The 22,030-nt window shown below is 42.6% G+C and overlaps 1 protein-coding gene, 1 non-coding gene and 1 pseudogene across 2 annotated transcripts in view; 2 read left to right on the top strand and 1 right to left on the bottom strand.

Moving 5' to 3' along the window:
- The window catches only part of ANAPC5 (anaphase promoting complex subunit 5), a 35,942-nt gene extending 15,813 nt beyond the window's left edge, over positions 1–20,129 (bottom strand). Inside the window, exons 1-7 of the mRNA XM_069557821.1 lie at positions 19,805–20,129; positions 16,742–16,821; positions 16,210–16,319; positions 15,168–15,360; positions 6,888–6,954; positions 4,326–4,427; positions 3,152–3,342 (exon numbers count right to left, since the gene is read on the bottom strand). Coding sequence (XP_069413922.1) covers positions 3,152–3,342; positions 4,326–4,427; positions 6,888–6,954; positions 15,168–15,360; positions 16,210–16,319; positions 16,742–16,821; positions 19,805–20,011 — 950 coding nt within the window. The 5' untranslated portion in view covers positions 20,012–20,129. The remainder of the gene's footprint in view (positions 1–3,151; positions 3,343–4,325; positions 4,428–6,887; positions 6,955–15,167; positions 15,361–16,209; positions 16,320–16,741; positions 16,822–19,804) is intronic.
- Positions 9,907–11,679, top strand: LOC138422816 (tetraspanin-33 pseudogene; annotated as a pseudogene).
- Positions 17,630–17,702, top strand: TRNAS-GGA (transfer RNA serine (anticodon GGA)). The gene has a single exon. It is a non-coding gene; the product is annotated as a tRNA-Ser (tRNA).
- Positions 20,130–22,030: the final 1,901 nt, after the last annotated feature.

The following is a 22,030-nucleotide window of genomic DNA, read 5'->3' as shown; positions in this document are numbered from 1 at the left end:
GACTTTTTGCAATCCCGTGGACTGTAGCCCACCAGGCTCCTCCATCCATGGGATTCTCCAGGCAAGAGTACTGGAGTGGGTTGCCATTTCCTTCTCCAGGGGATCTTCCCGACCCAGGAATCGAACCCAGGTCTCCCTCATCGTAGGCAGAAGCTTTAACCTCTGAGCCACCAGGGAAGCCCCTATATTTCTTTTAAATTCCTTTTAATGATAAGATGCACCAGAATATAAGCTATTTGAAGGCAGGAAGCATATCTTCACACAGAGGCCCCTTATAAATACCAGTCAATTTAACTTTGTTGAACATCTGATGACCAAATAAATTATGTTATGTTTAGAAAAAGTCTTCTGGGAGAATTGTACAGATAGGATGCTAAAACAGGACTAAAGAAAGATTATTTTTCCCAGACAGGAAGAAAAAGTAGATTACCAGCACAGAAACTTCAAAGTTTCTGGCAAATCCTTGAAGAACCAATGGTTTTCCATCGCTGCTCATCAGAAACACCTCTGACAAAAATTTTCATTAAAGAGCAAGAAGCAAACTGGTTGAAATATTTGAAACATGCTGGCTGTCACACTGTTTGCAAAATGCCAGAGCAGAAAGATCTGTAGCCTCTAACAACAGCTTCCTATGTCATTCAGAGTAAAAGCCAATGTCCTTACTTGGGCCTACAGGACCCTAAATGCTCTGACCTCTGCCACTTCTATGACCTCATTCTCTTCTATTCCCCCCTTACTTATGTCACTCTGACCACACTTCTTGTTCCTTCTCAAACATGCCAAGTAAATCCTGCCTCAGGGCCTTTGTACTTGCTGTCCTAGGCGATATGAATATTCTTTCTCCAGATACACACACAGATTACTCACTCCCTCAAATCCTTTATTTAAATCTCTATTCAAATATTAACAAAGGTTAGGGAGGGCCTTAATATTTAAACAGAAATTTTACAAACTGAAGATTAACACCAGTGCAATTATCTGGAAGAAGAGTGTTACTTATGAAAACAATAGCACTCATCATCTCTCTTTAATCCCTTATCCTGATCTATCACTATCTGATAAATTATGTTTAGTGTTATTTATTATTTATTTCTCCCATTGGAAGCTCTATGAGAACAGAGTATTTTTTTTCCCTCTTTTTTTCACTGCTGTATCCTTAGCACCTAGAACAATGCCTAATACATAGATTTTTAAGAAATTACCACAATCCTATTAGCTCAGGGGCAATTATACAGTCTCATAGCTCCAGGACTAAAAATAAAGAAGCCTGGAGTTGAGTAAATCAGAAATTAACTAGTAATTAATTCCATACAGTTAGCTGCCTATCCATTGACAATATTGCAAACACAGAGAAATTCTATACATCAACAGACTAATTATTTATGTCTACCAGACTACATACAAACTTCCAAATGCAAGGGCAAGCTGTGTGTAGCACAGAAACAGGTTATTGGCAAATATTCAAATAGTGTTGCTATTTATTACGAGTACATAAAACATGAAAGGCTGTGATCAAAGAGGTTACTAAAGCTGGGTAGACAAAAAGAAGTTGACTCTTAGAATATGGACTCTCACAAAATCATGGAGTTCAGAGTAGCCTTAAACATTTTTTGGGTCAAGTATCAATCTGAGGCTTGAATTCTCTGAATGTCACCCCCGCTGCACACCTGAGCACTCTGCTGACACCTTTCTCAGAAGGTTCTATACAAAGAAATCTCCTCCTCATAAGCAGCAAAAATGTTTTGCCCTTTAACTGGCACTTACCAGCTCTCAATCTCCTCTAGTAGTCACACCCTCAACCAATCTAAGTCCTTTTCACACGACCTTCACTACAGAAAGATATGTCAAATACACGCTTAGCTAAACTGTCTCTTTTCCAGGCTAAACATTCCACATCCTTCCCACACTATTTATATGGCATGACTTTGAATGCCTCCAGTGAGACTGTTCCCCAGGCAAGCTCCAGCTTGTCTATGTCCCTTTGAAAATGTGACAAGCAGAATTAATAGAATTACCTTATTGTTGCCTGGGCCATAGAGCAAGGTGTAGAAGTCTCAGTTCTTGAACTTTGGACACTACACTTCTAGAAATACACTCTAGTCTCTACTTAAAGATGCCTGTGACAGAAACCAATTTTTCTTAAATGGGAAAAAGCCATAGAGAGGTAGAGAGACTCTATCAGTAATTTCCTACCTTTTCACCATTATTCACGTTATCTCATTATTTTCAAAATAGATTCCATATTTTGAAAGACTATCCTGTTAACTCTATTTACTAAATATTAATAAAATAACTGATCAATTTCCTATTTTTATTTATTAAAATCATAGGCATACCTTAACAATGGCATAAGTCATTGTCACCTCACTGAGCCCCCTGAATTCCAACCAAAAACACAAACATGTGACTTTCGTCAAGCCACATAGTCTTTTGTCAAATAAAGGCACAGCTTCCTTTTGGCTTTTTGAAATACTGAAAATAACTTTTACATACCCATTATTTCCTCTGAAAAATCCTGTTGGGAATCTCTGGCCTAATGACCTAATTTCCTTTTAATCCAGTGCCCATTGTTCTTAGAAGTAATGCAAGAGGCCAGGCACTTAAACAGTAATGCTAAATAGTGACTCCAGGGGGCAGACTCTTTCATTATCTTCTGTTCAGTGGAAAAGGCTTCCTTCTTTGCAAGTTATTGACAAGGTCAGGTTGAACAATCTGTTTTTCTCTTTTCTTCCCCCTCCTCCTCCTTTTTAAAAAATACACAGCATATTTTTTAAACTTTTTATTTTATATTGGAGTATAGTTGATTAACAATGCTGTGTTAGTTTCAGGCGTACAGCAAAGTGATTTGGTTATACATCTATTAAATACATGCATCTATTCTTTTTCAAATTATTTTCCCATTTAGATTATTATGTAATATTGAGCAGAGTTCCTTTGCTACACAGTAGGTCCTTGCTGGTTATCTATTTTAAATATAAAAACAGCCAATCCTAGACCCCCTAACTATCCCTACCCCCCCACCCTTTCCCCTCTGGTAACCATTAAGTTCATTCTTTAAGTCAAATACAGCCTATTTTAAAAAACACATCTCAATTAACATTTGAGAGATAGTTTCTTCAATTTCTACAGGGACAAAAGTTTATACACTTACTAGTGACCAAAGCGGCAGTGCAGGGCGGCCAGGTTTAGAGCCGCGTATCTCAAGCTCCGGCCATAGCCCTCTTCCCCGTTACTCTTGCTTTCGGCTCCAGTAAGAATCAGGCGGTCAAAATAATGAAGGAGGCTGTGTGTTGAACTGAAAACATCTTGGACTCGGAGGTTGTTTAAATAGCTGAGGTAGTGCTAAAAGGAGGAACATTCAACATATTTTAAATGTTCTATTCCTCTTGTGTTAGATTAATTCAGAGAGGTCCACTGGCTGTAGACATCCACGTATCCCCTACCCTCCTAAGTCACAGTTTAGCTTAATCTTTTCCCCAGAGGCAGAATAAAATAGACTTAAGGTACATTAGCTGGTTTCTCCCCTAGAATGTGTCCCCAAACAAAAAATAGGGAATTCCACCAGCATGGGTGTCAGACTTTTGTCCTAAATACTCATCCACTGGTTATATTAGGATCCATGGATTATGCATGAGGATGGAGGGGGAATCACCTAGCTTAGGTATTAAGGAATTGTGTCAGTATAAAAAAAAGATCTTAAAACCTGAATTCATACAAATATAAAACCAATTTTTCTAAATGTCCAAGTTAAAACCCAGTGAGACTTTTACTATTTTATTAGTTTTAGAAGTTAATTATCTTCTATTTTGACACTATTTTCATTTTGTTTGGTTCACTGAATTAAAACTCCCTCCAGCAGGCAGATCCCAGTTACTAAGGCAGATGTATTTCTATATGTGGATAAAGTCAGATGGCAAAACCCAGGTGCTATTAAGAAAGTTCTCAGGATAAAAATTCAATAAGGAATAGAATTATTTTAACTTAAAAAATATATACAACAACAAAAACAAAAACATTTACAAAAGAGGAGAAAAGAATCTTTGGGCCTCAAACTTAAAAAAAATCAGTCTGTCCTCTCCTTCATCTCCTGTCCATAATTCACAACATTAGAGAGATGATGAATGAAATAGAACATCAATAGATTGAAGAAATCCCTCCTGGGCCCGGGGTGGGGGAGGAGCCTAGGCTAAGTCAGTTACATGCCGTGCCAACCGCAGGATTTCTTTCCAAGAACCCAGGTCAGCAGGCCAATCCACCTTTACTCGACTATTCAACAGTCTTGTCCCTGCTTTTTAATTTAGGAACAGATTCTGGAAGAGGCTCACCGCTTCAGCAAAATCAGGATTAAATTTCAATAAGTTGTTCAATTCTTTCTGCAAAGAAGCTGGAGTGAGGGCTTTGGTCTCATCATTCTTCAATAAAGAAGCCTGAAAGTTAAAAATGACAACTCTCAGTAGAAAGAAATGGCCAATAAACATATGGACATATATGCTAAACAACAACATCTGATTACTTTCTTTTCTGCAGCTACATTTTCCTCTTTTTTTTTTTAACAATCTTATTCATTTATTTATTCTTGGCTGTGCTGGGTCTTCATTGCTGTGCGGGCTTTTCTCCAGTTGCAGCAAGCAGGATCTACTCTCTAGTGGTGCACAGGCTTCTCATTCCAGGGCCTCTCTTGTCACAGAGTGTAGGTTCTAGAGCTTCAGTAGTTGCAGCACATGAGCTCAGTAGTTATGGCTCCCAGTCTCTAGAGCACCGGCTCAATGGTTATGGCGCGTGGGCCAAGTTGCTCCCCACCATGTGGGATCGTCCTGGACTAGGGATCAAACCTGTGTCTCCTGCATTGACAGGCGGATTCTTCACCACTGTGCCACCAAGAAAGCTCCTACACTCTCCTCTTGACCTTGCAGAACACTGTTTCCTCTTCCTGGAATTATGTCTCACAACCACCAACCCCACCCACACATTCTTCCATGCAAACGCCTGCTCAGGCTTCAGGGCCCAGTTTAGATTTCAGCCACCTGCTTCTCCCATAAGCACCTACATGCTCCTATAAGCTCCCTGCACTAACCCTTCCTGCAGTACTTATTAAATTATATTAAAAGTGCTAGCTGACCCCACCCCCAGACTATAAGTGCCTTCAAGGCAGGAAGTATGTATTCATAGTCTGGCAAAGAGCCTTATGGCACACACTTGCCCTTCTCCTGGTTATCTGTTTCATATGGATGTTACCAGCAACGATTATATAAAATACTTAGAAAACTACTTCTAAATTAATGATTAACCCTTAACTGGGTTATAGACACTTCAATTTTACCTAGACAAATTTTTCTTTGATTAACAATAATTTCTAACTCCATTTTAATTCATTGTAGCATTAAGATTCCAAAAATATGAAAAAGGATACAAAAGAAAATAGAAAAGCACACAGAAAATCATGTTACTCTTCCATCCAGAAATAACACCATTTTCATGTCAGTGTATCTTATTCCAGTCTTTTTTCTATGTGTGTGTATATGTATGTGTGTTTGTGTGTATATGTGCTTACACATATACACTGGTGGGCTGCCGTCTATGGGGTAGCAGAGTCGGACACCACTGAAGCAACTTGGCAGCAGCAGCAGCAACAGCAGCATGCACTCTTTTTAAACAAAGTTAGAATATATCATTTTACTATCTGCCCTTTTCAAATATTATACATTTGTCTCATCATCAACTGGTCTTTGAAAATACCATTTTTAAAGCAAAAATATCAATCCTTTGTCATATGTATTGCAAAACCTTTTCCCATTTTGTTGTTTGACTTTTAATTTTGTCAGAACATGTACTAACATGCAGACATTTTTCATTTTTATGCTGAAAAAAGTCAAATGATCTCCTACATGTTTTCTTCCACAGTTTTTATGTTTAGAAAGTTCCCCATCCAGAGATCAGTTAAAAGTTAATATGGAGTTCCTTCTAGTCTAATTATAACTTTAAATGTTTATAGTGAAGCCTTTAATCTACCTGTAAAGTACTGAGGTGCAAAGATGAGGTGAGGGTCCAGCTTTATTTTCTCCTCTACAGGTAACCAATTGTCTAGATGGGTTTTTCTAATCTGTCTAAAATTCATTTGCAGGGGTGACTCTATTATCTGCATCTAGATCTAAACATTACATCTTTCAGCAGAAAGAAAATTAATAATAAAATTAGAGGAAACTTAAAAATTGAACAAAAATCAAAATTATCTGCTGAAAACAACATGAAAGAAAAACGTTCAGCTTGTATTAACAACAACAAAAAAAATTCTAAAGTAGGTTTGAAAACAGTAGTAAGAAATGTCTGGGCTAAAGTGTACTGGTGTTTGCAACTTGAAATGTATCAAAAAAAAAGAGGAAATGGTGACCAGATGGGTAGATGTATGATAAACAGAGCGAAATATTAATTGTAGGACCCAGATGATGGGTATGTGGGTATTTCCTGTACAAGGCTTTTCAGTTTTATTTCTGTTTGAAAATGTCCGTGATGAAAAGTTGGGAAAAGGGTAGTAAATCTTCCAAATCACGTTTTGGGGCTGTGTTAGTCACACACCATTACTCAATGAACATGCATTACAACTCTAATAGAGAAATAAAATCACATACTAAATAGGGAGGGACATATAGCTACGTTGCATTGTTAGTGAAGAAAAAAGAACCAAGAGTAAGAATAATGCCGCTTTACTAATAAACCTACTCACATAACAAACATATGTCATGACAGGAGATGGTGAAGGACAGGGAAGCCTGGTGTGCTGCAGTCCATGGGGTCACAAAGAATCGGACATGACTGAGCAACGGAACAGCAACAACAAACAATGTCAGAATTAAAAAAAAAAATTATGACAAATCACGGAATCAACTTACCTGTTGAGAAAGAAAAAATTCTGCTTGTTTTTGGGACAGAGGCCCACTGCAAGATACCTCTTCTTCTCTGGAAAAAAATTAAGTAAAAACAATAAAGAATTACACAATAGTGAAAAATGGTAATGCTTACAAAGTCAAATAGATTCTTCATCAGAAAAGCTTAAAAACTTTTAAATTAATTCTCTCTTCTCAGGAATGATGCTGAATGTCCTGATAAAAGTTTACACGATTTAATAAGCAGATCTCAACTCTATACAGCCTCCACCATGATCTTTCTAAAATGCAAGTCTAGGGACTTCCCTGGGGGTCCAGTGGTTAAGACTCTGCTTCCAAAGCAAGGGATGCTGGTTGGATCCCTGGTCAGGGAACTAGGATCCCACATGCCGCAAGTATATCACCCCTGATTTAAAGCCCCTCTGGGGAATCCCACTGCCTTCCAGAATAAAGCCCACAGTGCTTACCAGGGCAGGTGCAATGCTTCCTGAGTGGTCCTACCTCTCTCTTCTGCCTTCTCATCTACACCCCAGCCCTGATGAACTCCTTACAATTTCCTATCATGCCAAGATGCACACCCGCCATTTCCTTGACCTGCAAGGCCCATTTTTCTATCTACTGTTTGATTGTTGCACCATCCATCATTCAAGAATACCTGAAGTGCCATATCCTCCAAGAATCTCTCCTGACATCTCTCATTTGAGCTCCCACTGTCTCCCAGAAACACGGGTCACAGCATCTAGCACCGTCACACTGGCTGTTCGTATATTCGTATATGAACACCCAGTCTGTGCCCAGGCGCACAATGGGCACTCAGAGTTCGGGAGATAAATGAATAGTTTCGCATGCTTCACTACAGATATAAGACGGTGCTATACTCAAGAACAAGAGGATTCATCTAAAAAATAACCATTTGCCTAGAAGCTGAGATTACACAGAACAAATAAACAAGATATATACTGATAAAAATCTAAACTTGAGAAATCTATGCATGCACAGTCTTATTTTTGAGAACAGGGTATGAATAATACCCTTTTGCCACATGATTCTGAAGAAATGCTTTCTCTATACAGGCTTATAATGGATAAAAAAATTAATGTTTACTCAATAATATTTCTATAAGTACTCTGTCTAATATAGCAGTTCTCAAACTGTTTCATGCAAACAATATGGAAATGGGTATTCTAAAAGAAAAAAATGCTGCTGAGCTTAAATCACTTGGGGACAGCTCTATACCCTCTTCTCCTTGGAGATTCAAGTCACACATTAAATAAATCCAACAGAGAGACACTTTATTCACTTTTATTTAATGCACCATTTACCAAATTCATCTGAACGAGGAATTCTTTCCTCACATCTATCAAGAAGGGCTAGCATCCCATAGAAAATACTCTGGGAAAAGCTGCTCTAATATTCTCTTGGTTTCACAAGGCAGCAAGTATATCAGATTCTGCAGGTATCAGAGGCCCAGGACCAGCCCCAACCCGGTACAACAAAGATCAGTGAAACAACAGTGACCTAGAGGGAAATGGAAAGAAAATTCATAGGCCACGTTCTCAAACAGAAAAGAGTGAAGTGTCTGGGCAATAAGATGCCCTTTTCTCTTAACATATCCCTCAAAGAAAGTAAGCCCAAGTCTTGAAATAAATACGGCAGTACACAAAAAGGCTACAGGCCAATGAGGATCTGGATGAAATGGGATACACTGCTCCTGGCCCACCTTCCTCTAAGGTCCATGATGCTCACCATCACCAGATGCTTTATTTACTTAACGCTTTCCCCCAAAAAAGATTTGAGGTAGTTTATAATAAAGGACACAAGAACAATAAATGTTAATAAAATAGACAGAACCCAAATCACACAAAGCAAAAAGCTACAAATAAAGGCAAATAGATTTACTATAAATGAAGATCAAGTTTGGCCTTGGACACGACTGAGCGATTTCACTTTCACTTTCTTCCATGGTGGCAACAGTGGCCAACGTGAACAAGGTTGGGAAAAGCAAGTGAGAATACCACTGCCCAAACCATCCTTTTACTGACTCCTCCTGTGCTTCCTCAGGGCCTCAAATACATGCCAGAGAAAGTAACTCTTAACAGGCCACAAAGGTATTCAGTTTAGGAAGGGTGTTATTCATTTAGGAAGAGGACTCAAATAAATTTGTTTATGAATCCAATTACCAGCTGAGACAGAATTTTAGACTTACAAGTGGCTGTATATCAAAGGCGTTTAACCTGGGCCTATGAAGGGCTTTAGGAGCCCATGAGCCTTGTAAAACTGCATGCAAAATACACATTTTTAATGCGAGGATAGTACATGGCATTCATCTGATTTTCAAAAGGACTTTGGAAACTCCTCTAAAGTGCTTAAATCACCCACTATAACTGAAATTTTAAAAATACAACAGGATTAAACAATCAACAAATGAGGCCGGGGGCGTACATAAAACACAAGTCTACGTCCCTGAAAATACAACGTCTTTACGGGTTCACGGTCTTGGTGAAGGCTAAGTCCAGCCCATGTGACGTGATGGCAGTGTACAATATGAATGAATGAATATTATCGCTACATTAGAAACGGGAGAAACCACTCCACTTGGAGTGGTGAGGACTTTAAAAGTGGGGAAGGAGTGAAGAAATGATGAGGATGGAAGAAGGCATTCTAGGAAAGGAAAATAAAAGACGCAGAATGGGTAAACGCCCGGCCTATTGGAGGGATACGAGCAGAGCTGGATGGCTGGGGTAAAGGACCCAAGCTGAGGAACAGAAATTGAGGTCAGAAAGGTCAACTGGGGAACACCTCAGATACCAGGCCGGGAGACTCTGTCTCTGGAGATTTCCTGAGCAGGATAGTGACAAGACAAAAGCAGGGGAGGGGAAGGACTGAGACAGGGAACAGTTTCAAAACACCCAAGGAGGCCATGAGGACCTGAATGCTTGGAGGTATGTGACTAGAGGGATGACCTAGCCCCCCCCTCCTGACCTCACGTGCTCAGGCCACACTGTCCTCCTCCTGTCCCTCCGGCATGTCAGTCTGTCCTGTCTTGGGAGCTGTGAGTCTGCAAGAGTCTGACAACTCTTCTCAGGGCTGGTTCCTCTGTCAGCAAGCTCCCAGTCTGAAAGGGCCCTTGCCTGACAGCACTCCAGTTACTCTGTATCCTCAAGCCCTAGGTATTCCTTTCCTGCGTGGCATACTCTGAAGTTACATTACCTGTTGATGTAGTTACCTCTCGACTCCCCTCTCACCCTCCCCACGTAAACTCCATGAGGATGGGGACTTTCCTCCACGGAGAAAACGCAGCACCTAACATAGTACCTGGCGCACCAAAAGCACTGAATAAGCATTTGTTGAATAAATTAATGAAGTTGGGAGATTTTTATTAAATCATTGACAAGTGAAGAAACACCAAAGACTTTCTACTTTTGTTAGAAATGTTTGTTAAAGGGGACTTTTGGGGCTTCCCTGGTGGCTCAATGGTAAAGAATCAGCCTGCCAGCCCCTTTCCCCTCTGTCTCTTTCACCCCTGGCCCTTCAGCCCTCCTCCCCACAGAAGCTATGGGGCTAAGGGGGCAGCCACCCTCTAGCCAAATCCTGGAGGTTTACTCTGCCTGGCCACCCAAGTCAGTTCACCTGGATTTCCCCGAGCTCCCACGAATCTTCTGAGATCCGCCTGCATTTTAGGCTTAGGGCAAAGACTAGCCACAGGCTTCAGCCCTCCCTTCACTCTGTTCTGGAGAAACTCAACCTCCATTCCTACTCCTCTACACGAAGTCTCCAGGAAACAGAATCGGCAAAAGCCAGTGAGCCTAATGCCAATCTAATTCTTTTCTGGAGTGAAGATGGTTCCTTCTCTCTCAAGCCTGGGAATAAAGGCTCTTAAGTTGTTAGTTCTTCAAATTAAAGGGTACAGACCCTTCTAGGCCCTTGGTGTTCTCCCCGTGGGAGGGCAGTACTGCTCCCTGTAACCTTTACCTAGCCACACTGGAGAATCCCCCACCAGGGGAGGAGGACAGTTCTGGGAGTGCCCCCCCGCCCCGGGTACCCCATTCAGTCGGCACCAGAGCAGACAGAGAGACAGCCGCTCCCCCCAGAGGCAGCGCTGGCCTGCCTGGCCATGGGCCCAGCCATCCTGCTGATCATGGTGGGCATCCTGAGGTTCCTGCTCACCTTCTGCGGCTACATCAGATGATCTCTCTGCGAGAACGTCTGCAGGAGGCAGACCATCGTGTTCCTGCTACAGCTAGCAGCGGGGTCCTGGGCTTCGTCTTCTCACACAAAGTGTGCGGCAAAGTTAGTAAGATTATCAAAAATGCCATCGTGCACTACCGAGATGACTTGGACCTTCAGAACCTCATAGATTTTTGGCCAGAAGGAGTTTAGCTACTGTGGAGGGATTTCCTACAAGGACTGGTCCCTGAACATGTACTTTAACTGTTCAGAAGACAACCCCAGCCATGAGCACTGTTCTATGCATTACTCCTATTGTTTGTCTACCCCCAACTAGGGAGTGATCAAACCATGTGTGGCCAAGGTATGCAGGCCTTTGACTACTTGGAAGCTAGTCAAGTCATCTACACCCATGGCTGTACTGACAGATTGGTCAACTGGATACACAGCAACCTCTTCATACGTGGTGGTGTGGCACTGGGCCTGGCCATCCCGCAGCTGGGGGGAATCCTGCTGTCCATGAACCTTGTGAGTCAGATCAAAGATCAGATCAAACTACAGTTCTACAACCAGCAACACCAGGCGGACCCATGGTACTGAAAATCCATCCTGCACCTCCTTGGTAGGGCAACAGGCGAGCCTCATCAACTGACAGCAGTGGTTACAGCTGTCGACGCCCAGTGGAGAATGGATTTCAGACCCGCAAGCCACAGCCCAGTGCTGCTGCTGCTGCTGCTAAGTCGCTTCAGTCGTGTCCAACTCTGTGCGACCCCACAGACGGCAGCCCACCAGGCTCCACCGTCCCTGGGATTCTCCAGGCAAGAACACTGGAGTGGGTTGCCATTTCCTTCTCCAACAGCCCAGTGGGAGGAAGCAAACTCCACAGACAGAAGGCAAAGGCGGCTCTAATCTGAGAAGGATGTGCCTCCGCTCCCCATCCCAGCTCTCAGCATTGTTATTTTGTATTCTCTCTAACCTCAATCATTTGGGTTTATGTTTTTGTTTTGTCTGAGCAGAGATGCTTGAGCAACAGCAGTTGGGAAAAAAAAAAAAAAAATCCATCTGCCAATGCAGGAGACATGGGTTTGATCCCTGGTCCAGGAAGATTCCACATACCACGGAGCAATTAAGCCCGTGCATCACAACTACTGAGCCTGCGCTCTATAGAGCCCGGGAGCCATAACTACTGAAGCCCCTGGGCCCTGAAGCCCGTGTTCTGCAACAAAAGAAGCCACTGCTATGAGAAGCCCGTGCAAAGCAACTAGAGAGTAGCCCTCCCCCCCGACCCCCCACTCTCTGCAACTAGAGAGTCTGCATGTAGCACTGAAGACCCAGCACAGCCAAAAATAAACAAATGAATAAATAATTTGTTTTTTTAAAAAGGACTTCTGTTAGGTCCTTTCTGGAGCACAGAGAAGATGTAGTTCCAGCAACTAATAGTCTCTGCTGCAAACCCACATGGTGTAACCCTATAAGCCTCCTCTCTTATTGCAAGAAACAAATGCTGCCCCGTAGCAACAATAAGCAAATGAAAAGCTGAAGCTAAATGTCAGTCTGCACGTTCTTCTGTAATGGGATTTTTTTTTTGCCACACTGTGCAGCTTGTGGGATCTTTAGTTTCCCAACCAGTGACTGAGCCGAGTACTAGCAACTGGACCACCAGGGAACTCCGTAGAATAACATTTAAATACATTTCTTCTATTTCAGTGATGAAATTCAGTTTACTGAATGCATACCATTTTCTGAAACTATACACATTAACATTAGACATACTGTTACATTACACACAAATGAATTCTTAGAACAGGATCAAAACAATGTAATTAGACCTAAGTAAATGAGATTAATTTAGGAGAAAGTCAGACCTAATTAAGAAAAGTCTGAATTTTACATTTCTGAAGAACTGACATTCTCCTACTTTAAAAGCATATAAGGTAGCTAGAACAGAGATCACATTGCTTCCTGGAAGCTTCTTAAAAGAGAAATTTCAAGAAGAATAGCATATATTTGTCCAATATACCAGGCACAATTCCAAACATTGTATACAGATTTATCATTTAATTCTCACAACAACCCTCTGAGGTGGTGACATAAGCCCCATTTTGCAGGTGAGAAATCTGAGGTACAGAGAAGGTGACCTGCCCAAGTGAGGGAGTGGAAGAGCCAGAATTCAAATCCAGAGGTCTGACTCCAGAGCCAGACTCAACTCTACAAGGTACAGCCTTCCACTCCATGAGAAGCATTGTGAGCAAGTTTGAGTTTTTGCAAGTACTCACTGGTACTATAATCTTCTTGCTCCCAGTGTGTGCTGAACAAATCATATAACCATACAAAGGCCACTCCTAGGAACTGCAGGAAAATATTCTCTGGCTACACCTGCAGGCCCAAAGGGGGTTGGCCAGCCTATACAGGGCAGGTGGGGGCTTGCTTCTCTCAGAGCTCTGAACACACCGTTACTTGTCGTTATCCGTTTCCATGTCAGTCTTCCTCCCCAGACCTTGGGCTCCCTGAGATCACACACACACACACACACACACACACACGCGCGCGCGTTTTTCCTTCCAAACACAAGTGGTCTATTTGGGAGGTGATCCCAGGCAACAGCTGGGGAGAGGGGACATGAAACAGCAAAGGGAAGGGAGTCAACACAAAGTGTTTTATGGGGCCAGTCACCAGTGCGGGCATTGGACGACATGTTCTGATTCTCTCACTGGACATGTCTCATTGGATGACATGTTCTGATTCTCATTCGTCCAACACATATTCAGACACTGCAAGCCAAGCCCTGAGGAAAAGGAAGACATATAACAGAGAAGGAGAGTCTTAACTCTTGATGGAGGACACAGGCAGATATAAATGAATAGGTAAATAAATGCAAAAGGTTGCTTACTGAGGAGAGCTACGAAGGAAATAAAGAAGATGGAAGTACTTAGGATGGAGGTTACTTCACACACGTAGTCAGTGAAGGCCTGTGTGAGGTGGGAGCCAAAGGGTGAAAGGGAGGGCGGGAGTTGAGAAGCCAGGGAGAGCACAGCCTGAGGCAGAGCTCGGCTGGGCGTGCCAAGAAACTGAAATCAAGCCAGAGGCAGTGGAGGGAGAGGCAGGAGAAAGAGGTGAGGAAGATGACAGGGGCCAGATCAGACAGGTGCCAGGGCCACAGTAGCCCCAATTTCTGTCTAAATTCCATGGACAGGCAAGGAGGGTTTGGGGCGTAAGAACATGTGGTGTGATTTACATCCGTGATGGTTCCCTTGGATGTTGCAGGAAAAACTGAGAGTACGGAGACAAGAGTGGAGGCAGGGAAAGCAGCCAGGAGGCTGGAGCAGTCATCCAGGAAAGAGACCAGGTACTGAGACCATCGGGGAAGCAGCGGCGACGGAGAGAAGTGAACTGATTCCAAACACACTGTGGAGGAAGTTCTGGCCGGATCTGCAGAAGGACTGGCTCTTGGGGTGAAGGAGGGGAAGGACCCAGGGACACACCTAGGCTTTGGGCTTGAACAACTAGCTGAACAGTGCCACCACATCCCCAGGGCTTAAACGTTAGGAGGCATTCAGTAAGTTTTCACGGAATTAATCGACTGTTAACTCACTGTGATATAATGAACACTACACTACTGCTCGGGGTCCCAGCAGAAAACAAATGGCATATTCAAATGGGGTAACAGGAGAAAAGTTTAATAAAGGACCACTTTCAGAAACAGCGGCAGGGGATGGAGAAGCCATAGTGAGTAATACAGTCCCCTGAGCTGGGAACAGTGGGGCACCTTTCGCACCAGGCCTGGGAAACCTTCCCAGTAACCAGACCTTTGAGGTCTGCCGAGCAGGCCACCTGATGGAGGCGGTGACCCTACACCCAGTCCACTATGACCCTGAAGGGAGGGAACCAGTGAATCAACACCCTGACCTTACTCTCCTTGACCCTCTGAATTTCCCATCAGTGCCTCCCAATCACAAGTTAGATGGGAAGGAACTAACTGATGTAAAGGTCCACTTCCTGGATCTGGAGGGACAGAAAGATGAGAGCCAATGCAGAAACTCTGGATGCATGAGGATTTACTGTGCCTGTAATGATGCTATTTCACAGGAAAGGGATTCACGCTGGAGAAACCCAAGTTACCTTATAGATACATCAAGCTCTTCTTTTTCCATTTTCCTTTCGCCCTCCTCTCTGCTGGCCAGTTCCATATCAGCATCTTCCACGGTCTTTTTCTCACCATTCTGGAAGTACTGCTGAAGGGCAGTGTACAGTTTAAACACTTGACTGAAAGACAGCTTACTGTAGGCCAAGATCATGTGACGCAGAAATAAGCCTACAAACAAGACACAGACCAGGCGAAGGCATTAACTCGAAAACCAGGCGACTCCAGGTCAAGGACCATTTGTTGCAATTCTTCCTTCAAAATAATTGAAAAAAAGACACTTGCAGTTGCTATTTCCTCCACCGAGAATGTTCTTTCATCACCTTTGAAGCTGATTTTCTCTTTATATTAAAAGCTCAGTCCTTCCACCCACACTCCACTTTTTATCCAGCCAATGTATCCTCTCGTGACTGTTCTAACTATCAGAAGTTATCGTATTTTACTTTTTACTATCTGCCCGCCCTTCTCCCCACAGCCACAAGAATGTAATGTGCGTTAAGAGAAAGGTTCCAGTCTCTCTTCAGGTCCAGAGCCTGGCGCAGGGAAGATCAACAAATAACTGATGGTGAATAACATAAAAACTCCCAGGAAAGAAAAGTCAGGTGGATGGAGCACGGCTATAAAGCTAACAGAAAAGCATCAGGAAACTTCATGTATACCCTAGACTTATAAACCGTAACAACAATTTACTCCTACTCTCTTCATAAAACCTTAGCTGGTGACCCTGACTTAGTTGCGCAATGCGTACAAGTGAGCAGAGGACCACGGGAGAGAGCTGAGAAACCCTGAAAGGCTCCACAACCAGTCTAATACTCTGATGACAGTAGACAAAACAGAAGATGCTTTCCCATGAGACAGTTATTTAAACACAGATCAAAATGGCAAGGCCATGGACACAAACTAAAACGTCCAACATCCCCACTGCCTGTGCTCCGATTACAGCAGAGTTAACAGGTGTGACTCAGACAGCCGTTCACTTCAGTGAAAATATTCTCTGCTCTCCTTAGAAGAATTTCATACCTACTACACTTGTTTTGTGAACCTCTGGTTCGGTTCCAGAAAAAGAATCTGAAAGGTCATCAAAAAATTGCTCCATATCCTTCAATTCGCCTTCAGCCATCAGTTTGATTCTGAACAAGAAAAATGAGGTAAGGATTTTAGGAAGACCCTTTGAATATCTTCCCACATTTCATATTCCACAATCACCTAAAATGAATCTATTTGAAAATCCAAAATGTCACCCCCATATTCTGAAAAGTATCATTGCTGATGTTTTCTTGATTATAAAATTTCTCAAAGTAGCATTATCAGCCAGTAAAAATGAAATTCTCTGCAACAACTAAAAGGAACAAAGTACATCAGAAGAATAATAAATTTTGAAGCAGTATGTTTAATGCTATCCATTTTTTTAAAAAATCAAATTAAGGTACTTAGGAAAACAAGCTAGAATAACAAAGATATCTTTTTTTAACGAAATAATCACCATGTGCCCTTTTCTAATTTCCATCTACTTTGACATCTTTTCATATATACAGAAGAAAATGGAGCTTACCTGATCTGCACTGAGTTTGCCAGCTGAGGACAAGATTCTTCAATTAATTTGTAAAGTTTAGACAGTGTAATATCTGGGCCCTGGGTAAAGGAGAGATGAAAGGTTACAGAAAAATTTTAAAGAGCTGGAGACTGATAAACAGCTGCATACAGGAACTCATTTATCAACCTCTCTGCTTTCTTTTTTAAATTGGAATGTAGCTGATTTACAGTGTTGCGTTAGTTTCAGGTGAACAGCAACGTGAATCATATGTATATATACACATAGATACACATATCCACTCTTTTTTAGATTCTTTTCCCATATAGGCCCTTACAGAGTATTGAGCAGTTTTCTGTGCTATACAGTATGTCCTTATTAGTTATCTATTTTATGTACAGTAATATGTATACATCAATCCTAATCTCCCAATTTATTCCCCATGAGTTCGAAATGAAGAAAAACTAAAGAATCTGTAAGACCATCAATACAGAGCTCATTTATAATCTATAAATTTTAAGATTAATGAAAAGTATGAGTTAAGGACTTCCCTGGCAGTCCAACGGGTAAGACTCTGGCTGCCACTGCAGGGGGCATGGGTTCAGTCCCTGATGTGAGAACTAAGATCCTAGATGCCTTAAAGTATGGCAAAAAAAAAAAAAAAAAAAAACTGCTTAATTTTTTAAAAGTGTGAGTTAAATTATGTTTCTTTTCTCACCGTGGAATACAATGCAGGCATTACAAAGGATGAGGCAAATCTGCTCAAATATGCTGACATGGAATGACCTCCAAGACTTACTAAGCGAAAGGAGCAAGCTGCAGAATAGAAGTAGCACTTATGTAAAATGAACAAACAAACAAAAATGCGGAATTAAACAAAAAGGATACAAGTATACATACTTATGGGCTTCCCCGGTGGCTCAGAGGTTAAAGCATCTGCCTGGAATGCGGGAGACCCAGGTTCAATCCCTGGGTCGGGAAGATCCCCTGGAGAAGGAAACCCCACTCCAGTACTCTTGCCTGGAGAATCCCATGGAGGGAGGAGCCTGGTAGGCTACAGCCCATGGGGTCGCAAAGAGTCGGACACGACTGAGATTTCATTTCACTTCACTTCTTCATACATCCTTATAATCATATGCATCAACCTATCTATATACACATATACATAGCAAAAGGTCTAGAAAGATCCATTCTGAACTGTTACTCAGTATTAATAGCTGAATGAAGGAATATGAACCCTGATAATCTCTGAGAGGAAACAGGATTAGAGGGCCTACAAAAGAACCATCAACTTCCACTCTATCAACTTTAGTATCATTTAAAGTTTTACAATGAATCTGTGTGTATTAGTTGGGTAGTTAAAAATCAGCTAATTTTTAAAGTCAAACAATAAGCAAATAAGTAAAGGCTGGAACATCTATATCTATGGATATAGATGAATTCTATATCCATGTTGATTAAAATGCCAGGCTGGATGAAGCACAAGCTGGAATCAAGATTGCTGGGAGAATTATCAATAACCTCAGATACACAGATGACACCACCCTTATGGCAAAGTGAAGAACGAAAGAGCCTCTTGATGGAAGTGAAAGAGGAGAGTGAAAAAGCTGGCTTAAAACTCAACATTCAGAAAACTAAGATCATGGCATCACTTCATGGCAAATAGATGGGGAAACAATGGAAACAGTGACAGACTTTATTTTGGGGGGATCTACACTTATAACAGTAATGCAGACAGGACTGGGAGCTGCAAGTTCTAGAGACCCTACTACTTTTATTAACTAATTCGGCAAGTCACTTAATCCGTGTCCTCAGTACTCCTCACCCTGCCCCAAAGAAGGTGATGGATTAAAAAAAGCCCTGTATAAGGACTTCCCTGGTGGGCCAGTGGTTAAGACTGCCTTCCAATGCAGGGGGTGTGGGTTTGATTCCTGGTCAGTCCCACATGCCTTGCAGCCAAAAAAATAAAAACATAAAACAGAAGCAATATTGTAATGAATTCAATAAAGACTTTAAAAAACAGTCCACATTTAAAAAAATTCTTAATTGAAAAAAAGCCTGTTATAAACGATAGTGTACTAGGATTTGGGGATACAAGGTGAGCAAGAACACACAAACTAATGCCCTCATGGAGGTTACAGTCTAGTAGGGGAGAGAGATGTCACTCATATAATCACCCGAATAAATGGAAAACCCACAATTGATCTAAGGGAAAGTGCATGAGATTAAAACGAAAACAGCTAAAATTGATCGAGCATTTATTATGTGCCAAACCCTGTAAAATGTTCTCATGGATTTTCTAACTTAACACAGCCATCACATGACAGTTCCTATCATGGTTTTCCATTTTACAGGGCAAAAGCAAAGACCCAAACATGTTATGGGACTTGCCCAAGTCGCACAGCAGGTAAGCAGTAGAGTTACAATCTGAGTCTGCAAAGGGAGATAAAACATGTAAAGTGCTTGTGTTAGTTGCTCAGTCGTGTCCGACTCTGCGAACCCAGGGACTGTAGGCCGCCAGGTTCCTGTGTCCTTGGAAATCTCCAGGCAAAAATACTGGAGTGGGTTCTTGCCATTCCCTTCTCCAGGGGGATCTTCCTAACTCAGAGATTGAACCGGGGTCTCCCGCATTGTGGGCAGATTCTTTACTGTCTGAGCCACCAGGGAAGCCCATCAAGTGCTTAGTACACAATAAGTGATCAATGTTGGCTGTTACTTTTATGTCATTGTTACCACTTATTACTGTCCTCTAGAGTACAGCGCCTGTACCTGTGTCTCCAACGCTCAAGCCTACATGTAGCCTCATTCTACATAAGACGGAGGATCTGTGAAAATTACTCTTTCCCCCGTCACTCTGCTAATAAATGCTGGAGTCATATATAAACCTGCCCAAAAAATTGTATGTCAAGTGCCTGGTCCACCGTAAGTACTAACTGTTAGCCGGTGGTAATAACTATATTTTTCGCGGTCCAAAAGGTCAGAGAGAGTATCCGATAAACCCCCGTGCCCGCAGCCCCCAGGGAGCTGTCCCGTCACAGAGCCGGTGCACAGTAAGGGTTTGCTGGATGAACCGGAGACCCTCACCTGCAGCAGCGGCAGGAGCAGCTGGTTGAGCCTTCGCCGCTCCATGAGGCTAACGGCGCCCTCGCCCGTGCGGCCCATCTCGTTCAGCAACACTAGCACCGCGATCTTATACGGCGTCACCCAGTCCTTGATACCGAATACGTTGGCGTGCACCACCCCATTGGTCATCATGGGGTTGAAGTAGAGGCTCTCGTGGACGCTGGCCATGGCGCCCAAGAACTGAGTCCAGGAGATCCGGTGCGCGCCCTGGCCGGATTCCTGCCCAGGGAACCTCACAACCTCCCCTAGGCCTCCGCTGGCCCACGGCGTATCCCAGGAAACTGGCATCCTCGCGATGACCAATCAGAGCAACGAAACCAGAGCTCTATAGCCAATAAAAATGCCCAACAATACCGTGATGGGTGGGGCAAAGGCGGCGCACCTAAAGACTGAGTCCCTACAGAAACTTTTGCAGGAGGGCAGGTTCCGGGTCTGCATGGACTGGCACTGAGTAAAAGAATCGACGCTTTCGGTCATGAAGCCGTTCATTTGTTCATTTAATTTGAAAATAGTTAAAATTAAATTTTAAAGTGATTGAGGTTAAGTTGACGAAGTTAGGGACTTCCTGGCGGTCCATTGGTTAAGAGTGGGAGCTTCCACTGCAGGGGGCCCGCGTCGAGGAGCTAAGATTCCGCTTGTTGCGGGGTCCGAACAACAACAACAAAAAAAAAAAAACAAGAAAAAGCAACGAAATTAAAAGTGCACTTTAAAATTGGTATTTAACTGATCAGGTTAATTTTTAAATTCAAAGTTCGGAAGTTTCATTTAGCTCTGTTTTAATGCGTGAATAAACTTTTTTTCCTCCTTAGAATTTCACGAATGCCATTTGCAGACAGCCAGGTCAGGTTGCAAGTAGCCGTGTATCCTTACGCGTAATAGAAGATAATACCACCTCCATGTGGTGAATCTCTGTTTCAGTTCAGTTCCTTTCAGTCTCTCAGTCGTGTCCAACTCTTTGCGACCCCATGAATCGCAGCACGCCAGGCCTTCCTGTCCATCACCAACTCCCAGAGTCCACCCAAACCCATGTCCATCGAGTCGATGATGCCATCCAGCCATCTCATCCTCTGTCGTCCCCTTCTCCTCCTGCCCCCAATCCTTCCCAGCATCAGGGTCTTTTCCAATAAGTCAACTCTTCGCATGAGGTGGCCAAAATATTGGAGTTTCAGCTTCAGCATCAGTCCTTCCAATGAACACGCAGGGCTGATTTTAAGAATGGACTGGTTGGATCTCCTTGCAGTCCGAGGGACTCTCAAGAGTTTTCTCCAACACCACAGTTCAAAAGCATCAACTCTTCCGGCGTTCAGCTTTCTACAGTCCAACTCTCACATCCATACATGACCACTGGAAAAACCATAGCCTTGACTAGCCGGACCTTTGTTGGCAAAGCAATGTCTCTGCTTTTCAATGTGCTGTCTAGGTTGGTCATAACTTTCCTTCCAAAGAGTAAGCGTCTTTTAATTTCATGGCTGCAGTCACCATCTGCAGTGATTTTGGAGCCCCCCAAAATAAAGTCTGACACTGTTTCCCCATCTATTTCCCATGAAGTGATGGGACCAGATGCCATGATCTTAGTTTTCTGAATGTTGAGCTTTAAGCCAACTTTTTCACTCTCCTCTTTCACTTTCATCAAGAGGCTTTTTAGTTCCTCTTCACTTTCTGTCATAAGGGTGGTGTCATCTGGATATCTGAGGTTATTGATATTTCTCCCTGCAATCTTGATTCTAGCTTGTGCTTCTTCCAGCCCAGCATTTCTCATGATGTACTCTGCATATAAGTTAAATAAACAGGGTGACAATATATAGCCTAGACTACTCCTTTTCCTATTTGGAATCAGTCTGTAGTTCCATGTCCAATTCTAACTCATGCTTCCTGAACAGCATATAGGTTTCTCAAGAGGCAGGTCAGGTGGTCTGGTATTCCCATCTCTTTCAGAATTTTCCACAGTTTGTTGTGATCCACACAGTCAAAGGCTTTGGCAGAGTTAATAAAGCAGACATAGACGTTTTTCTGGAACCCTCTTGCTTTTTCCATAATCCAGCGGATGTTGGCAATTTGATCTCTGGTTCCGCTGCCTTTTCTAAAACCAACTTGAACATCTGGAAGTTCATGGTTCACATATTGCTGAAGCCTGGCTTGGAGAATTTTGAGCATTACTTCACTAGCGTGTGAGATGAGTGCAATTGT

The sequence above is a fragment of the Ovis canadensis genome, chromosome 17 (assembly GCF_042477335.2).
Source record: "Ovis canadensis isolate MfBH-ARS-UI-01 breed Bighorn chromosome 17, ARS-UI_OviCan_v2, whole genome shotgun sequence".
Taxonomy (NCBI): domain Eukaryota; kingdom Metazoa; phylum Chordata; class Mammalia; order Artiodactyla; family Bovidae; genus Ovis; species Ovis canadensis.
The sequence above is the reverse complement of the archived record's forward strand: the minus strand, read 5'-3'. Positions and strand labels throughout refer to the sequence as shown.